The 17,276-nt window shown below is 32.0% G+C and overlaps 2 protein-coding genes across 4 annotated transcripts in view; both read right to left on the bottom strand.

Moving 5' to 3' along the window:
- LOC132743505 (12S rRNA N4-methylcytidine methyltransferase-like) overlaps positions 1 to 17,276 on the bottom strand; it is a 408,080-nt gene that overhangs the window by 31,895 nt on the left and 358,909 nt on the right. The window lies entirely within an intron of this gene.
- Positions 6,837 to 16,239, bottom strand: LOC132743496 (uncharacterized). 2 transcript variants are annotated; one of them, XM_060732017.1, is made up of 7 exons: positions 16,103 to 16,239; positions 15,408 to 15,570; positions 14,146 to 14,193; positions 13,765 to 13,899; positions 13,377 to 13,487; positions 13,134 to 13,199; positions 11,463 to 11,583 (listed from the first exon to the last, which is right to left on the bottom strand). In XM_060732017.1, exons 1-6 carry the CDS (start codon positions 16,169 to 16,171, stop codon positions 13,138 to 13,140), a joined length of 588 nt encoding a protein of 195 aa, XP_060588000.1. In that variant the 5' UTR covers positions 16,172 to 16,239; the 3' UTR covers positions 11,463 to 11,583; positions 13,134 to 13,137. The 2 variants fall into 2 exon arrangements, with proteins under 2 accessions (XP_060588001.1, XP_060588000.1); XM_060732018.1 differs by lacking the exons at positions 11,463 to 11,583; positions 13,134 to 13,199; positions 13,377 to 13,487; positions 13,765 to 13,899; positions 14,146 to 14,193 and adding exons at positions 6,837 to 6,938; positions 7,126 to 7,236; positions 7,524 to 7,658; positions 7,902 to 7,949.

Here is a 17,276-nt window from a genome sequence, read left to right as displayed (position 1 = left end):
AAGTATTTTTAATATTATTTTGACACTTAGTATGTATTTTTTACATTGGTTGTATTTAAAAATCATATGGTTTGTTTTATTAATTTTATAGAAAAAAAGTGTTATATTTTGTGAAGGCAGTATAGATATTGTGAAATTTGTACCATTTTACCATTTAACCATTTTTTGTGTGCCATTTTACTTCATTCAAGTGTGTGTACTTTACAGGTTTTATCAGATGTTGTATGTTTTTTCAATGTTTGTCACGTTACTTATACCAGGTCTATATGATATTATTTATGACCATAGTCATTTGTAATCATTTACACGTTATCCATTATACATTCTGTCGTCGTAATTTTCCTATATTAATGTAAGTTTGATAACATTGTTATACTGAAACTTTAAACATATTTGTATTTACATTTTGGCGCCATTCTGTCTTGTACTTTTCAATAGAGTTATGCTTTTTCAAGTTTATTTTTAATTTTGTGGTTTTTGTATATGATTTTTAATCATTTGCATATATCAAAGTAGTTTACTGAACTATTTTCCATTATTCTCCCTACTTTGTTACATACAGGATTAAGAGAGATACCTTTTTTAGAATCATAGATCAAAACTAAAAACAAACAGAATGTAAAGCATTTACATAATTTTAGTTAATAACCAATGCATATTTTTCATATTTGATGAGCATATCATGTTCTAGCCTCTATCCTGTGTTTAAGTGTTTACAATCCTGTTATATATATATCCAGGTATTGTAATGCGATTGAACAAGTCTTGTTTTACTATTCTCTTGTCCTAAAAGTTAATTACTTGTAACAAGAAGTGACTGGAGCTTCTCCAGGGAAATCTTGACGTCACAGTGAAGAAAGAATACGTACATGATGTATTGAATGTCCATGATATACTTTACTCTACACAATACTGTAAAATCTATACTTTTCGTAAGAATTTTATTCTTGGAATATTTTATTCTTGAATTCTTTATTCTTGAATATTTTCTTGAATATTTGAAATATGACAGGAACAGACAAACAGCAACTACAGATTGTTGAGACATTTGTTTGCAATGATATTTTGTGGAGTCCTCATAGGAACATACTGACAAATAAAAGAGAAAATAGGATAGTTTGTCAAGTTACTGAAACTTTTAAAAAAAATCCTCCAATGTTTCAAAAACTGACATTTTGTTAACGTCATATTTTTCTGATGGTCCTTATGAACTCAAACTGATGAGAGTTTGCCCTAGATTTAATAACAATTTATTTTAAATAGATTTATTTTAAATAGAGGATCTGGAATAATGAATTGTGTGGTTGATATTTCACTAGATCGTAGGTATTGATCTTATTTGATCTTTCAAATTGACAAAGCAATGACGCATTTCTATTTTTCACCAAAATCATCCCATGTACAGCATATTTGTGTAGGTGTTGAAAAAGCAATTAGAATCCCACAAGAAATGTACATAACACATTTTTTTGGTATCTTTTTCATACTGTTTAAATATTGACACTAGGCTTTTCAATTTCTCTAATTTGATGAAAAAATCTGAAAAAGGAATTAAAATCTACAGTGTTTGTAGCTAAATTTGTCTTTACAATTATTTCAAAGCGATTCCAGAAAAAAAGAGAAAAAATTCTGAATGTTTCTTTCAGATAAAATTATTTTTATCATGAATTTGTAGTATTTTTATCATGAATTTGTAGAATTTTATCATGCATTTTAGAAGGATCATTTATTGTTTGAATTTTATACTTGCAACATTTTATAAGAAATATCATATCTGTTTTTGAAGAAATCATGTCCAAAATAAGTTAGTTGAGATAAATATATTGAAAAGGACATTTTTCCGTTTTGAATTAATATGGCATTGGAGGATTATGAAATCAAAGGGATGCTACTCTGTTGGACTTATGTTGTGAAAGGGAAGGGCAAGGGAAACAACTCTGATATAACCATTTTTTGGGTTACAGGGTTATCGAATGGTATGAACATGTTGACAATACATGAAAAAGTAAAAGAGATTAGGCTAACATTTATGTGTAAGTTACAGACATTCCTTTAATAACTGGTGCTTTATAGTATTTTATCATACAATATTAATGAGAAGATATTTTTGAGAACATTATAAAATTAAAAAAAAAACAGAACTGTTTTATATTGGACAGATTTCTTGCTGTTTACAATAGTTTCGTTCGAAAGCTGATTTCAATGTGCAATGTTAACTTATTGAGTTTAATTTCTTCTTAGTTTTTGTGGCATAATGTTGTGTATGTCATGTAAGATAAAGTAAATATTTCAGGTCTTGACCCTGTACCTGCTGGAATTGTGTTTGCCACCAGTATAGAGCAAGGCCACCCAGCACAGGCCAGCCTACACATCTGTGCAGTCTGAAGGACTTAACACTTATATTTGGTTAATGAAATCCCTAAAGCATTGAATGAACTGTTCCAAATTCAAAGCAGGGCAAATCCATTACAATATTTCAGCAGGGTAGGGGTGAAAAGTTATAAGTTATCTTGTGGCAGAGATACACTAAAGTTTAGTTGTTATTAATGGAATGAGTCTATTCTGTTAATTGTTTCAAATTTTACAATATTATAGTTAAGAGACAAAAAAATGACTGACCCCTCAGGTAAAAGATTTATTGTTAACATAGCATTTTGTATGAATACCTTCAGTAGAGCATTCTATAATTTGTGTATCTTTCTTTCATTTTCTAAATATCCTTTTTGTGCCAGTTCGTATGTGTGTGTGTACTATATTATGTGTCATTGACTTCACAAATATATGTCATGCACAAAATCTACATTAAAACAGAATTTTACTTGCTACTTGATGGCAGTGACTTCAAACATTAAGATACAAAAAAACCCAAAAAACTATTTTTCTTAAATCACGGCATAAGATTAGTACAAGGTGATTGAAATAGATATGACTTTAGGTATATGCATCACATAATGTGGTGTCTTTGAATACAGCATATTGACTTTTACTAGACACATATTTTATTGATTATATGTCAAGCGTAGTGTTATGTGTCATTAATACAACACAAGACATATGTGTACTTGGCTTTGATTTTTATGTCAAATCTGTGTGAAAATAGTAATGGTGTCAAATGTGTAGCATAGATTATATTTGTGTAAATTTGTGTTATCATTTACTAACAGAACTTTGTATATTGTTTACACATCTTTACACATTATATGTGTATACGTGTAAACATGCTGTAATTGATATAACCATCATTATTGATTCACTACAGGTTTTGTATACTGGTGTTTGAAATGATTTGTTTGATTGTAAATCAAATATTATTGCCTTTAAAAATGAAGAGTAGGGGATTTAAGAAGTGTAGGAGATTTAAAAAAAAGGTCAAATTATTTGGTAATATTTGGTTTTACTTCTATCCAACTCAGCCTTGGTGATACAGCCTTGGTCATTGTTTTGGATGCAACTTGATATCATATTAACGATTTATGATATACTTTTGAAACTTTACTTAATGTAAGGAAACAAACCAGCAAGTTTATGTAACTTTAATGGTTCTCTACTCTGGTGCCAGCTTGGCACTAAAATTATTGGAAAATTAATTACTTTTAAAACTGTACAATGCTTTTTCATAAAATGGCTTGATAGAATACGATTGTACTGGCTTTCAGATCCAAATGGGAAGAAAAGTGACAAACTGTTATTTCAAACACCTATGCTTTTAAGATTTTAGCATTTAGGTATATTTTAATGATATATGTATATTGTTTGGTACAATTTTTGTAAAATATTGTAATTTTATAAGTGAATACTGAAACCAACTATTAAACAGTGACTTTCAGATACACAAGGTTACCAGTGTTTTATTTGCAACCCTTCCGATGACCCTCAGCCAATTGAATGACCTTACGTTTTTTATCCCCCGCCGATGGAATCGGGAGGGGGATATAGTTTTGGCGTTGTCCGTCCATCCGTCCGTCCGAATTTCGTTTCCGGAGTAGTTCTCTGCAACTACTGGCTGGAATTCAACGAAACTTTATGGGAATCATCAATATCAAGAGGAGATGCGCATATCGTCGGCTTGTTCCGGTCAGACACTTTAACTCAGAGTTATGGCCCTTGATTAGTTATGTAGTATGCATATAGAGTAAAAATTGTTTCCGCACTACTTCTCTGCAACTACTGGCTGGAATTCAACGAAACTTTATGGGAATCATCAATACCAAGAGGAGATGCGCATATCGTCGGCTTGTTCCGGTCAGACACTTTAACTCAGAGTTATGGCCCTTGATTAGTTATGCAATATGCATATGGAGTAAAAATCGTTTCCGGAGTAGTTCTCTGCAACTATTGGATGGAATTCAACGAAACTTTATTGGAATCATCAATATCAAGAGAAGGTGCACATATCGTCGGCTTGTTCCGATCAGACCCTATATCTCAAAGTTATGGCCCTTGATTAGTTATGCAGTATGCATATAGAGCCATTATCTTTCCGCGCTTTTTCTCTGCAACTACTAGCTTGAATTCAACGAATTTTTATGGGAACCTTTAATACCAACAGGAGATGCGCATATCGTCGGCTTGTTCCGGTCAGACACTTTAACTCAGAGTTATGGCCCTTGATTAGTTATGTAGTATCCATATAGAAAAATATTTGTTTCCTCGCTACTTCTCTGCTACTACAGGCTGGAATTCAATGAAACTTTATGGGATACTAAGAGGAGATGTGCATATAGTCGCCTTGTTCCAGTCAGATACTTATTACTCAGATTTATGGCCCTTGATTAGTTATGTAGTATGCATACATCTCATTGGCATTTCCAGATATTACTATTTAACACGTTATGGCTCTGTTATTGCCCTGAATATTTATCAAGTTCAAAGAATATCACTGTTTATGCCATGATTAATATATAAATAAAGCCTTATGTCTTCAGTTGTTGTGTTAATAATAACCAGTACTCGGCGGGGGATATAAATTCAACGAATTTGCTTGTCGTAATTTCATTGTTTTGCTTCCTCTTTTTTTGTAACTCTGTAACTCATTCAAAGGTTAGAAAATACTGTGGGTGGGGTGGGGATCGTTAATCATAACCACAGGATTCCAAATCATATGCAAATCAGTTATAAGATATCATAAAATACACGCAGTTTACATTGTTCCGGTCTGTTAAACAAGATAAATGAAATTAAGGTCATGAACTAACTGGGGTGGTCCTTTAAAGAACCATTCTGGTCTGGCCACCAGAACTAAAAATAGAAATACAACAAGAATCTTAATTAAGCTGGGCAGATTTTGATGAAACTTAATAGGAATGAGCAAATAGTGAATAACATTTATATTGTTCGAATAAACCATATATTTTGGTAAGTGATATCGTTGTCCTCTTGTTTGTTCATTTAATTTGTCTTCGATAAAAACAATGAGAACGTTGCTCTTGATTAATCAATCCCTGCTCGTTTACTTACCACTGCTGTGATCACATTTATAAATGAGCCGTGTCATGACAAAACCAACATAATGCGTTTGCGACCAGCATGGATCCAGACCAGCCTGCGCATCCGCGCAGTCTGATCAGGATCCATGCTGTTCGCTTACAAACCGTATAACAAGTAGAGAAACTGATAGCGAACAGCATGGATCCTGATCAGACTGCGCGGATGCGCAGGCTGGTCTGGATCCATGCTGGTCGCAAACCCATTATGTTGGTTTTGTCATGACGCGGCTCAAATGTTTTGACAGTACTGGTGTCATAAAAGAAAGTAATAGCACTGGTATCACATGTGGAAGTTGACAGAACTAGCAACCTATGAGGAGGTTGACTGTTTTTTTAAGACAATTTTGATTTTGACACTACTGAGCACCACGCTGCTGTATAAATAGCCAAATTTAGCATTATAACAGTTAAACGTCATCAAAGATGTCAACCTTAGACTTTATTCATGCATGCAAAGTTTCCTGACAATTTTTGCTCAAACGGTCTTTTTAGATAAGTGTAAATGTCGCCTTGCAACTCCGCCCCCCCCCCAAAAGCCCCTTTTAAAAAAAGTAAAAAAAAAGTAAAAAAATAAATAAATAGATAAATAAATAATAGAAAGAAAGAAAGAAATGAAAAAGGAAAGAAAGAAAGAAGAAACAAACAAACAAAAATAATTCATGAAACAACAAAATGCAATGTTGATCAAAGAGTTTATAGGATCTTACACGAGAAATAACCTTTTATATACAGACATGTATAATGCATGTATGTCTGTGTTTGAATTATTATAAAAACAAACATCAGAAAAAAGGAAAAAGAAAAACAACAAAACGCACACAATTTGGCATGCTGAGGCTTATGGACGGAATGGACGGATGTAATTCAAACAATAAACAACATTTTTACGAAAATTCAATAATTTTAATAAATGAATATTTCAGAACTCCCTTTTAGCAAAGTTCGAAATATCGCAAAACGTTTAAAAACATATACAAATAATACAAATAATATTTCATATTTTAAAAAAAATATATCGTCCCTTTCATCATCTGAAAATAGAAAAAAATTATTTATTTATTCATTTATTTGTTTATTCATTTTTTTTTTCAAAATGAATTATAGTCATATAAACTTTTATAATATCAAACGTCTACTTTAAAAATATCTTACTTATCAAATATTAATGCTCTTGCAAGAGAAGTGATGTCGTTGAATTTATACGCGAGAAAATGTGCCTTACTAGTATTTTGTTTTTGCATAGCAACGAAGCACGACTTAAAAAGGTCTATAAAAATGTTGTTATTAAGCGTTCATGTTGATTCAGCGAAAATAGTAGCAGAAAACGATATGTGAAATGAAAGTTTATTATGAATATTAATTATGTACAAAACGCAATGCACTTACTTTTCTATGTTTTTCCATTTGGAAGATCGTACACATTCTTGTCGTCTGCATTAATACCGGAAACATCTGTAAAATATTAGTTTTCAAACAAGTGAGCGTTATTCTAGCAATTAACGATAGGGCATTTAAGCAATATAACAAACGGCATCAGCCTACTCTCTGTTGTTAACCTTAGTTAGGCATTTAATTAAGTCAGAATTCCATACTATATGCATGTAACTGAAATAAACTGGAGAAATAAAAATGAGCTTACCTATGAAATCTGAGAATGTCTTTGGTTTGTTGTGTTTGTTTGCTGATTGGTTGATGTCGGCTTCCATGGCAATAGCTGACAAACTCTGTGTGACAGCAATGTCTGCTATTTCTGAAATTATAAAGATAAATATTATTGTCATAAATAATTCCTTTCATTTGTATATTATGCTACATTCATAAAGAGCTAATTGATAAAATTTAGTTTTTACTGTTTTAGCAAGCAGGTATTTTTAATAGTTTTTGAACTTATATAATAATAATTATATATTATTTTGTTTATTTGATGATTAATACTTAATATTGTAATGTTAAGTTTTTACCGCAATTATGGTTTAAAACACAATTTTAACAATGAACAGAATAATATAAAATTAATTTCTTTTTGTTTCTACTTACGACTGATCACACTTGATGTCAAGGAAATATTGTCGTCTGCGTCAACTTTGATCAGTTTGGTGTTGCTTAGCAACTGTGAGTCAGACGTCAATGTGTCGACTTCTGATTTTAGAATTCCTGCGACATATTCCTCCACTTTATGAAAGATACAAAAATAAGAAATTTGCAAAGTTATTCAAAGAATAATTTTAAGTATGAATGCGTTTTCTTATTATAAACATAGTTTAAGATCTAAATGTCTTTTATTATATGTTATACATGTATATGTGTTGAGAACAATTTAAGGTTACAATATTAAATACGTCGAATATGATAAAAATTATGTTTTTTTTTTCAAATATTATTGCAAGAGTGTCTTGATTTGGAACTTGAATTTACCTTGTCTGTCAAAGTCCTGGTCATTTATGGCCCTATCTCGAGGAGTATCTGTCAGGTAAAATAAAAGCATATTAGAATAAACAGAATTTTAAATCAACCTCAAAAAGAATAATAATAAAAAAAGAAATTTCAGGTCAAAAACTTGAATAAGGCAACATGTTGAAAGAATTCCAGATATTGTTTTAAGTATACATGAATAAAGGTAATTATTAAAGCGTATTTATGATTATAATAGGTTACATCTGTGATTGAAATAAAATTATGTATTTTAGAACGTTACAATCACTGATAAAACATAGATAAATATTTTTTATTTCTTAAATACAATCGAACACGTTGATATAACTGAATTCCTTTACGTTTTGAAAGAAATGATCGAAATTCAAATGAATGCAAAGATCAGTAGGTTATGTGTTATGATAATAACTTACGTAGTATTTATAAAGTCATCACACACATAAATTAATTTTGTACAAATTCATCACTTAGAATAATATTTTAAGTCCATACACTAAGTTACAAAAATTACACTAGAAACAAACCTGTGTTAGTGTCTTTAGAGGCTAATATATCCGGTATAACAATATAGGATTTGGTCAGCACCATGTCCCTAGCCCCGGTCTCATCTATAATTGTCTCTGGGTCCACTCTCTGTCCCCTCCTGCCGTGCAAGCGGCGACGTAGACGGTTCATGATTCGAGCCCACTATATAATTAAAATAACAGTATATTTGTTTGATTCTCTTTCTTTGTTGTTGTTTATTTATTTTTTGTTGTTTTTGGTGGGTTTTTTTTATTTGAGCATGTTCTACTTTTTTCGAGGGGGATAAAAGACCATTATGTTAATAGTTTAAATCCACGCGTCTGATCTATTCAATTTAAATTCTTGAGATATATTCATCTATGTTACAAAAAGTAAATGTGGTTCATCTAGACTTGTATTAAATAAGGTCTTCCTCCATCAGTAAAGTCAGAAAATAATAGCGATGCGATCTCTATTTAAAGTCCAATTGGTTGCCCCATCCCCAACCTTGTCATTATACCTAAAAATAATAAAAAAAACAAAAAAAAAACGGAAAAAACTAGACTACAGGGTATATACGAGTATAGAGGATATTGAATTTGAATGAGGGTAGGTTTAATACTAAATTTATTGAACGAGTTGAATGCGAGCGTATGGCGAGCATACTCGACAACGAGTTTAATGAATTTAGTATTGAATCTACAGTCATGTAGCGATGCGATCTCTATTTAAAGTCCAATTGGTTGCCCCATCCCCAACCTTGTCATTATACCTAAAAATAACGAGTTTAATAAATTTAGTATTGAATCTACACGAATATAATATTCTAAATAAGAACGGTAAACTATTAAAAAAAGAATGATATAGTAGCGTTAAAATACTACATACTCTTTTGTTGCACGCATCTCTCAGTCTCACACACCAAGTAAAACAGCCTGTTTTCTCGTCTTCAGACATTGCAAAGTATGTTGTCGTAGTCAACGCCAATGTTCAGTTTGTTATCGTTGCTAATAGAGCGACGTTGAACGTTTAATGACGTCATGACGTCAGATGAGAAAGGGAGATAATCATTGTATACTCGAATGCAATAGATTTATTAAAATCTTTAAAACATCGGGAACAATCACTTTACATGCCTGTCACTGGTGACAACTATGTTGAGTTATGTCATTCTATCAACATATATATCTCCTTAACCTTTTACATACATTCTAGTGCTTTAGGTCGAATAAATGCCTTTCAGCCTTGAAAATAAATAAAAAAGTATCATTCATTTATTTTATTATTTTGATTATTTGTTATTATGCCCCCATCGAAGAAGAGGGGGTATATTGTTTTGCTAATGTCTGTTTGTCTGTCCGTCGGTAGATCACATGGTTTCCGCTGATTATCTTGAAAACTTTTTATCACAAAGTCTTCATATTTCACATAGGGATTTGTCATAACTAGTAGATGACCCGTATTTTTTTGGGTCACCAGGTCAAAGGTCAAGGTCACAGGGTCCTTGAATGGAAGTATGATTTCAGCTCATTATCTTGAAAGCTAATTATCACAAAGTCTTCATGTTTCTCATAGTGATTGGTCATAACCAGTAGATGACCCGTATTGCTTTTGGGGTCACTGCTAAGTTCAAAGGTCAAGGTTACAGGGACCTTAAATGTCAGAACGGTTTCCGCTTATTATCTTGAAAACTATTTATCACAAAGTCTTCATATTTCACATACTGATTGGTCATAACTAGTAAGTGACTCTATTGGTTTTGGGATCACTAGGTCAAAAGTCAAGGTCACAGGGTCCTTGAATGTTAGTTTGGTTTCCGCTTATTATCTTGAAAGCTATTATCACAAAGTCTTTCTAAAATTGATTGGTCTTAACTATTATATGACCCTTATTGATTTTGTGGTCACTAGTTTAAAGGTCATGTCACAGGGTCCTCAAATGTCTGGTGTCCGCTCATTATCTTGAAAACTATTTATCACAAAGTCTTCTTTTTTTCTTTTTTCCATAACTGAACACTTCCATGTACCCATTTATAACAAAATAACCAATAATGTGAGTCAAGGGCTAGAAAAATATTATTATCTGTTACTGTACTTATATAGAGGATATTTGTTTGTTTGTTTGTTTGTTTGTGTGTAAGATGAAATTTTGTTTCAATGAGTGAGCTTTAAAAACAGTATTTCAACAGAGAATACTGTTTTTAAATATCACGAGATGAAGTAAAATTACATCTAACACAACAAACAAACAAATGTTATTGTTATTTTATGCTTAAAACAAGTTTAAAAGTCCCGATGAAGGCCGACAGAGTCCCGGGAATGCCGGCAGAGTCCCTGAAGATGACGATGGAGCTACGGTTATTCCCGGTAGAGCCCCGGCACAGTCGGATTCATTTCAAAAGAATCTCGACAATTTGTGATGATTTCATTTGTTTATATTAAAACCCTTCCTTCCCTTTTATCCAGTAGATATAATATTAAATAAGTGTAATCATTTTCGCGCGTTTCAATCCACCGGGTTTCTACCGGGACTCTGTCTGGATCGTCCTGGGCTCTGCAGGGGCTCTGCCTGGATCGACCGGGGCTCTGCCTGCGTCAACCGGGGCTCTTCATGCGTCATACGGGAACGACCGGGGAAACACCGGCATGAACCGTAGCTTCACCTGGGCTGATATTTTCTCTTCCAAAGTTCTGCACTTTTTACAAAGCAGCATCAAAAGTGGTTACCATCGAACGTAAGAATGTACTTAATACGTATACTCGTGCTACTCTTACTATTTTGATATATATTGTACTTTGACTTAAATCGTGCAAATGCCTTTAAGCTTGACAATTCGAAGCATAGGGTGAGCTATTGAACTCACCCAGTGTCGGCGTCACACTTTGGTGTAATTAAATTGGTATTTAAAAACAAGCATCAACAACATCAACAACAACAATAATAACAAAACGCACACATTTTGCCATGCTGAGGCTTATGGACAGACGTAATTCAAACAATAAACAACATTTTTACGAAAATTCAATAAGTTTAATAAATGAATATTTCAGAACTTCCAGTAATATACAAATGTAGTTCGAAATATTTCAAAACGTTTAAACATATACAAATAATACAAATAATGTTCCGCTTTTCTAAAACATGCCGTCTGTTTCATCATCTGAAAATAGAAAACAAATGTTAATAAGTTTTGTTTCAGTTTTTATAATGACTTAGTTATAAAAACAAATTTTATATCAAACCTCGACTTCCATCATTTCTGCTTTCGTTTAAGTGAAAGAGCATTGATGCTCTGACTAGAGAACTGATGTCGTTGAGTTTATATTTACGTCTTCATAAAAATTCTATGTAATGTTTGCCCTACGCAGACTGCTTGCAAGTGTTGCCTTGTCTTGATTTTGCATAGCAACAAAGCACGTCGTAAAGATTGTATAGAAAATGTCAAATAATTGTGCATCAACCGGATTGATTTAGAACTGATTCAGCAAAACTTAGGTTTAGTCCGTAAAGACATCTTGAATCCCCACTCCCGCTTGATGACTGTTTATAAAGATAATTACATAGAGGATATTTGTTTGTTTTGCATGTAAGATTGAAATATAATTTCACTGAGTGAACACCAGATGCAATATTTTCACGAGTGGCGTAGCCACGAGTGAAAATATAATAGCTGGTGTTCACGAATGAAATATATTTCAATCTTATATGTAAAACAAAGAAATTTTCTTTTTATTTTATGCTTTTTAAGTGATTTTAAGTATTTTTTTACTGATTTTGCCGCGTAACGTCGCGCATTCTCCTATGTGACGTCATTATATCATGACGTCACATCATAAGTTTTGAAATATAGTTCTGTTAAATTTCTCTAATTTTGTTAAATTTTTAACATGATGTATGATGACATTGACTTTGTTTTCCTAATTAAGCAAATTTACGTATGACGGCATTTATTTCTGCCTGTTATTCCATTTGGTTATGATTTTCTTTTCATCCGCATTCAGATATAGTCCGGCTACAGTGAAAATTATATTTTATAAATTTCACTAGTGGTTTATCAGAATTTATTACATGTTTTGCAGTAGATTACTGAATTATAACGGTTAATTATATTCTGATAATTTCACAGTAATGATTACCAAATATAATTTCACAGTAGCCGAACTATATTTGGCGTAAAAATAAAATATTTATCATTAATGAATGTTTTTTTCAGCGGAAATGTAGTCAATCATAATAAAAAATGTACGTGATAACTGTAGTTCGTAAATATTTACGAACGTTGTGCTGAAAAACATCTAAAATCTAAAAATAATCATGGAATTATATTTTGCTTCAACATTGTGACGTCATTATTTGATGACGTCATGAAGATAAGAGCATGACGTTACGCGGCAAAAATCAGTAAAACGGTGTAAAAATCGTTAAAAAATCATGAAATAAACAGAAAATTTGTTTGTTTTACATGTAAGATCAAATAATATTTCACTCGTGAACCCCAGCTATTATATTTTCACTCGTGACTACGCCACTCGTGGAAAATATTGCATCTGGTGTTCACTCGGTGAAATATTTTTCGATCTTACACTGAAACAAACAAATATCCTCTATATAATCATCTGATATATTGTAATAAAACACTGGAAAGCATTAAATAATAGTATTTCGCAGCGAAATTAGCAGAAAACGGAATGTGAAATGAAACAAACTTACTTTTCTATGGGTTTCCGTTTGGAAGATCAGTCACATTATTGTCGTCTGCTTTAATACCGGAAGCATCTGTAAAATATTAATTTTCAGACTGGTGAGCATTTTAAGCAATTAACGATGGGACATTTAAGTAATATAACAAACGGCATCAGCCTATAATCTGTTGTTAACCTTAGATTTCAAATATATATACAAAAAATGTATGTACATGTAACTGAAATAAACTGGAAATAAAAAGGAGCTTACCTTTGAAATCTGAGAATGTCTTTGGTTTGTTGTGTTTGTTTGCTGATTGGTTGATGTCGGTCTCCATGGCAATAGCTGACAAACTCTGTGTGACAGCAATGTCGGCTATTTCTAGAATCATAAAGAATAAATAATTCCTTTGATTTGTACTCGTATATTGTTCTACATTCATATTGAATCAAATGTATAAATTTTGTCTTAAGGAGATTCTTATGATAGTTTTTTTTAAAAATTAAGTTCGACTTGTAGATCCATGAACTTTCATATATTTTGTTTTTATCTTTTTTTATTAAATCTTCGGTTTACCGCACTTATGCTTTAAAGACAATTTTAACATTTGGTGTTTTTGGTGTAATATATTTTGTTCTTTGCATTGAATTCTACTTACGACTGATCACACTTGATGTCAAGGAAATATTGTCGTCTGCGTCAACTTTGATCAGTTTGGTGTTGCTTAGCAACTGTGAGTCAGACGTCAATGTGTCGACTGCTGATTTTAGAATTCCTGCGACATATTCATCCACTTTATGAAAGATACAAAAATAAGAAATTTGCAAAGTTATTCAAAGAATAATTTTAAGTATGAATGCGTTTTCTTATTATAAACATATTTTAAGATCTAAATGTCTTTTATTATATGGTATACATGTATATATGTTGAGAACAATGTGAGGTTACAATTTGAATTATGTCGAAAATGATAAAAAAAAATGTTTATTTTTTTTCAAATATTATTGCAAAAGTGTCTTGATTTGGAACTTGAATTTACCTTGTCTGTCAAAGTCCTGGTCATTTATGGCCCAATTATGATGAGTATCTATCAGGTAAAATAAAAGCATATTAGAATAAACAGAAACAGAAATCAACCTCAAAAAGAATAATAATAAAAAAAGAAATTTCAGGTCAGAAACTTGACTAAGGCCACATGTTGAGAGAATTCCAGATATTGTTTTAAGTATACATGAATAAAGGTAATTATTAAAGCGTATTTATGATTATAACATAAATAGAGGATATTGAATGAGTGTAGTTTAATACTAAATTTATTAAACGAGTTGAATAAAAATCATATTATGAGAGCCTCTGGCGAGCATAATATTGTTTTATTCAACGAGTTTAATAAATTTAGTATTAAATCTACACGAATGTGATATTCTATTTATCACATAAATGAAATAAGAACAGTAAACTGTTAAAATGAGTATTTTTTAATGACGCGCCCATAGTGTAACGCTAACATTAGCGCGCTTTAACGTTATGTTTCTATATAGCGCAAATGACGTCACGTCAAAGTGTTATTACACTAGTGTAATATCGTTTTTATTAAATGGCTTTATCACACACCCGTGCCGATTTTGCGACTCCGTAAATATGGTATTGCACGGCCGTGCATATATTTTGACGTGACGTCATTAGCGTTATACAAACATAGTGTAAAGACGCGCTAAATGTTAGCGTTATACTATAGTCGCGTCAATGAAAAATGACTCTTATTTCACTTTTAACGGTCTTTATTTTGGGTTATGTGATAAATAGAATATTAAATTCGTGTAATTTCATTACTGAATTTATTGCACTCGTTGAATAGAATAATATTATGCTCGCCAGAGGCTCGCATAATATAATTTTATTCAACTCGTGCAATAAATTCAGTATTGAACTTACACTCATTCAATATCCTCTATTTATTACACTCCTGCACGGCGGTTTATGTGATAATAGGTTAAATCTGTGATTGAAATAAAATTATGTATTTTAGAACGTTACAATCACTGATAAAACATAGATTTTTTTTATTTCTATAATACAACCGTGAACCGACCTCGTTGATATAACTGAATTCCCTAACGTTTTGAATGAAATATTTGAAATACAAATTAATGCAAATCTCAGTAGGTTATGTGTTATGATAATAACTGGCGTAGTATTTATAAAGTCATCACAAACATATTAATTTTGTACACATTAATCACTTATAATAATATTTTTAAGTCAATACACTAAGTTACAAAAATTACACTAGAAACAAACCTGTGCCAGTGTCTTTAGAGGCTAATATATCCGGTATAACAATATAAGATTTGGTCAGCACCATGTCCCTAGCCCCGGTCTCATCTATGATTGTCTCTGGGTCCACTCTCTGACCCCTCCTGCCGTGCAAGCGGCGACGTAGACGGTTCATCATTCGAGCCCACTGAATAATAAAAATAACAGTATATTTGTTTGATTTTCTTTTTTTGTTTTTTATTTCTTTTTTGTTGTTTTTGGTGTGTGTTTTTTTTTGTTTTTTTTTTATTTGAGCATGTTCTACTTTTTTCGAGGGGGATAAAAGATAACACATAATATAATATCTATAACACAAGACACGGAAATACTAAAACGAAATTTGTTGTTAACTGTTCAATCCACGCGTCTGATCTATTCAATTTAAGTTCTTGAGATCTATGTTGCAAAAAGTAAATGTGGTTCATCATAATGTCTTCCTCCATCAGTAAAGTCAGAAAATAATAGCCATGCGATCTCTATTTAAAGTCCAACTGGTTGCCCCATCCCCAAACTTGTCATTATACCTAAAAATAATTTAAAAAAACCGGAAAAAACTGGACTACAGGGTATATAACGAGTTTAATAAATTTAGTATTGAATCTACACGAATATAATATTCTAAATAAGAACGGTAAACTATTAAAAAAGGAATGATATAGAAGCGTTAAAATACTACATACTCTTTTGTTACACACATCTCTCAGTCTCACACACCAAGTAAAACAGCCTGTTTTCTCGTCTTCAGACATTGCAAACTATGTTGTTGTAGTCAACTGTTCTCGTTGCTTAAGAGCGGCGTTGAACGTTAAATGACGTCATGACGTCAGATACAAAAGGGAGATAATCAGTGTATTTCCGAATGCTACATACTTATTAAAAGCATTTGAAACATCGAGAACAGTTATTTTACCTTCCTTTCACTGGTGACAACTATGTTGGGCTGTATGAGTTTTATCAACATGTATCTCCTTAACTTGTTCCATTATATTCTACTGTTTAAGTTGAATTAATGTTTCACTAAGAATGCCATATTATTATCATTATTATTAACAACTCATAATTAATATTGATAAAGCAACCGTCTCTGAATCTTAACTTGTTCCATGTTTTTTCTATTCAAGGCAATATTATGGAACGTCATTATCGCCCTTACAATGGCAACACTCTCAGCACTGTTGACATGCGCTGTGTTACTGATACCAAGAGGCTTAGACCTGGTACCTATCAAACATGGACAAGAGATACAAGGTACGTTAGTTTCTTTCCATTCTTCTATACATAGGGATGACGTCATATATGTATGGCGCAATGCTTCGAACTTCTTAGCACAATCCGCAGAAACTTTGTTTTCCGGATTCTGGATTCTTCCAGGAAGAAGGATAGCTATCAGATGACCATTTTCTCGTACATAGAAATTAATTACATGTAAACGATTTAACCCGTAACACGATGAATATTTTAAATGGATTTGCCCATCACTTTATCTCTACAATACTATTTATAGTCATCATTTTATGTACCGATTTAATAGCATGACCAGACGACACGGATGTGCTAGGTGATCTTTGTCGCAGGGACGCTTTATAGTACTCATCAGTCATGGTGTCATTTGGAAGGCATAGTTTTCATGTGACTTCATGACATACGCTGTTCTCAAGGTCAATTTCAATACATGTAAATCTATCATTTATATTACAAGGCTATAAAAATCAACAATAACAACACAAACAATAACATAGGCCACTGTATACTTTAAAGAAAAACTGTAAATAGTTTCAGTCATATCATATCACTATATAAACGTGTGGCGTAAGTAATGTCAGTAGTAAGGAGTGAGTGAGTAAGTGAGTGAGT

This window comes from Ruditapes philippinarum, unplaced genomic scaffold, assembly GCF_026571515.1.
Source record: "Ruditapes philippinarum isolate M1 unplaced genomic scaffold, ASM2657151v2 ctg258_1_1_1_1, whole genome shotgun sequence".
Taxonomy (NCBI): domain Eukaryota; kingdom Metazoa; phylum Mollusca; class Bivalvia; order Venerida; family Veneridae; genus Ruditapes; species Ruditapes philippinarum.
The sequence above is the reverse complement of the archived record's forward strand: the minus strand, read 5'-3'. Positions and strand labels throughout refer to the sequence as shown.

What these genes read in the sequence shown, in the direction of transcription:
- LOC132743496 (XM_060732018.1), bottom strand. Translation starts at nt 16,171, where the DNA reads ATGTCTGAAGACGAGAAAACAGGCTGTTTTACTTGGTGTGTGAGACTG. An exon ending in GAGATGTGTGTAACAAAAGA is followed by an intron (nt 15,571 to 16,102) that starts GTATGTAGTATT and finishes TTTATTATTCAG; the next exon opens with TGGGCTCGAATGATGAACCG. An exon ending in GACATTCTCAGATTTCATAG is followed by an intron (nt 6,939 to 7,125) that starts GTAAGCTCATTT and finishes AATATTTTACAG; the next exon opens with ATGTTTCCGGTATTAATGCA.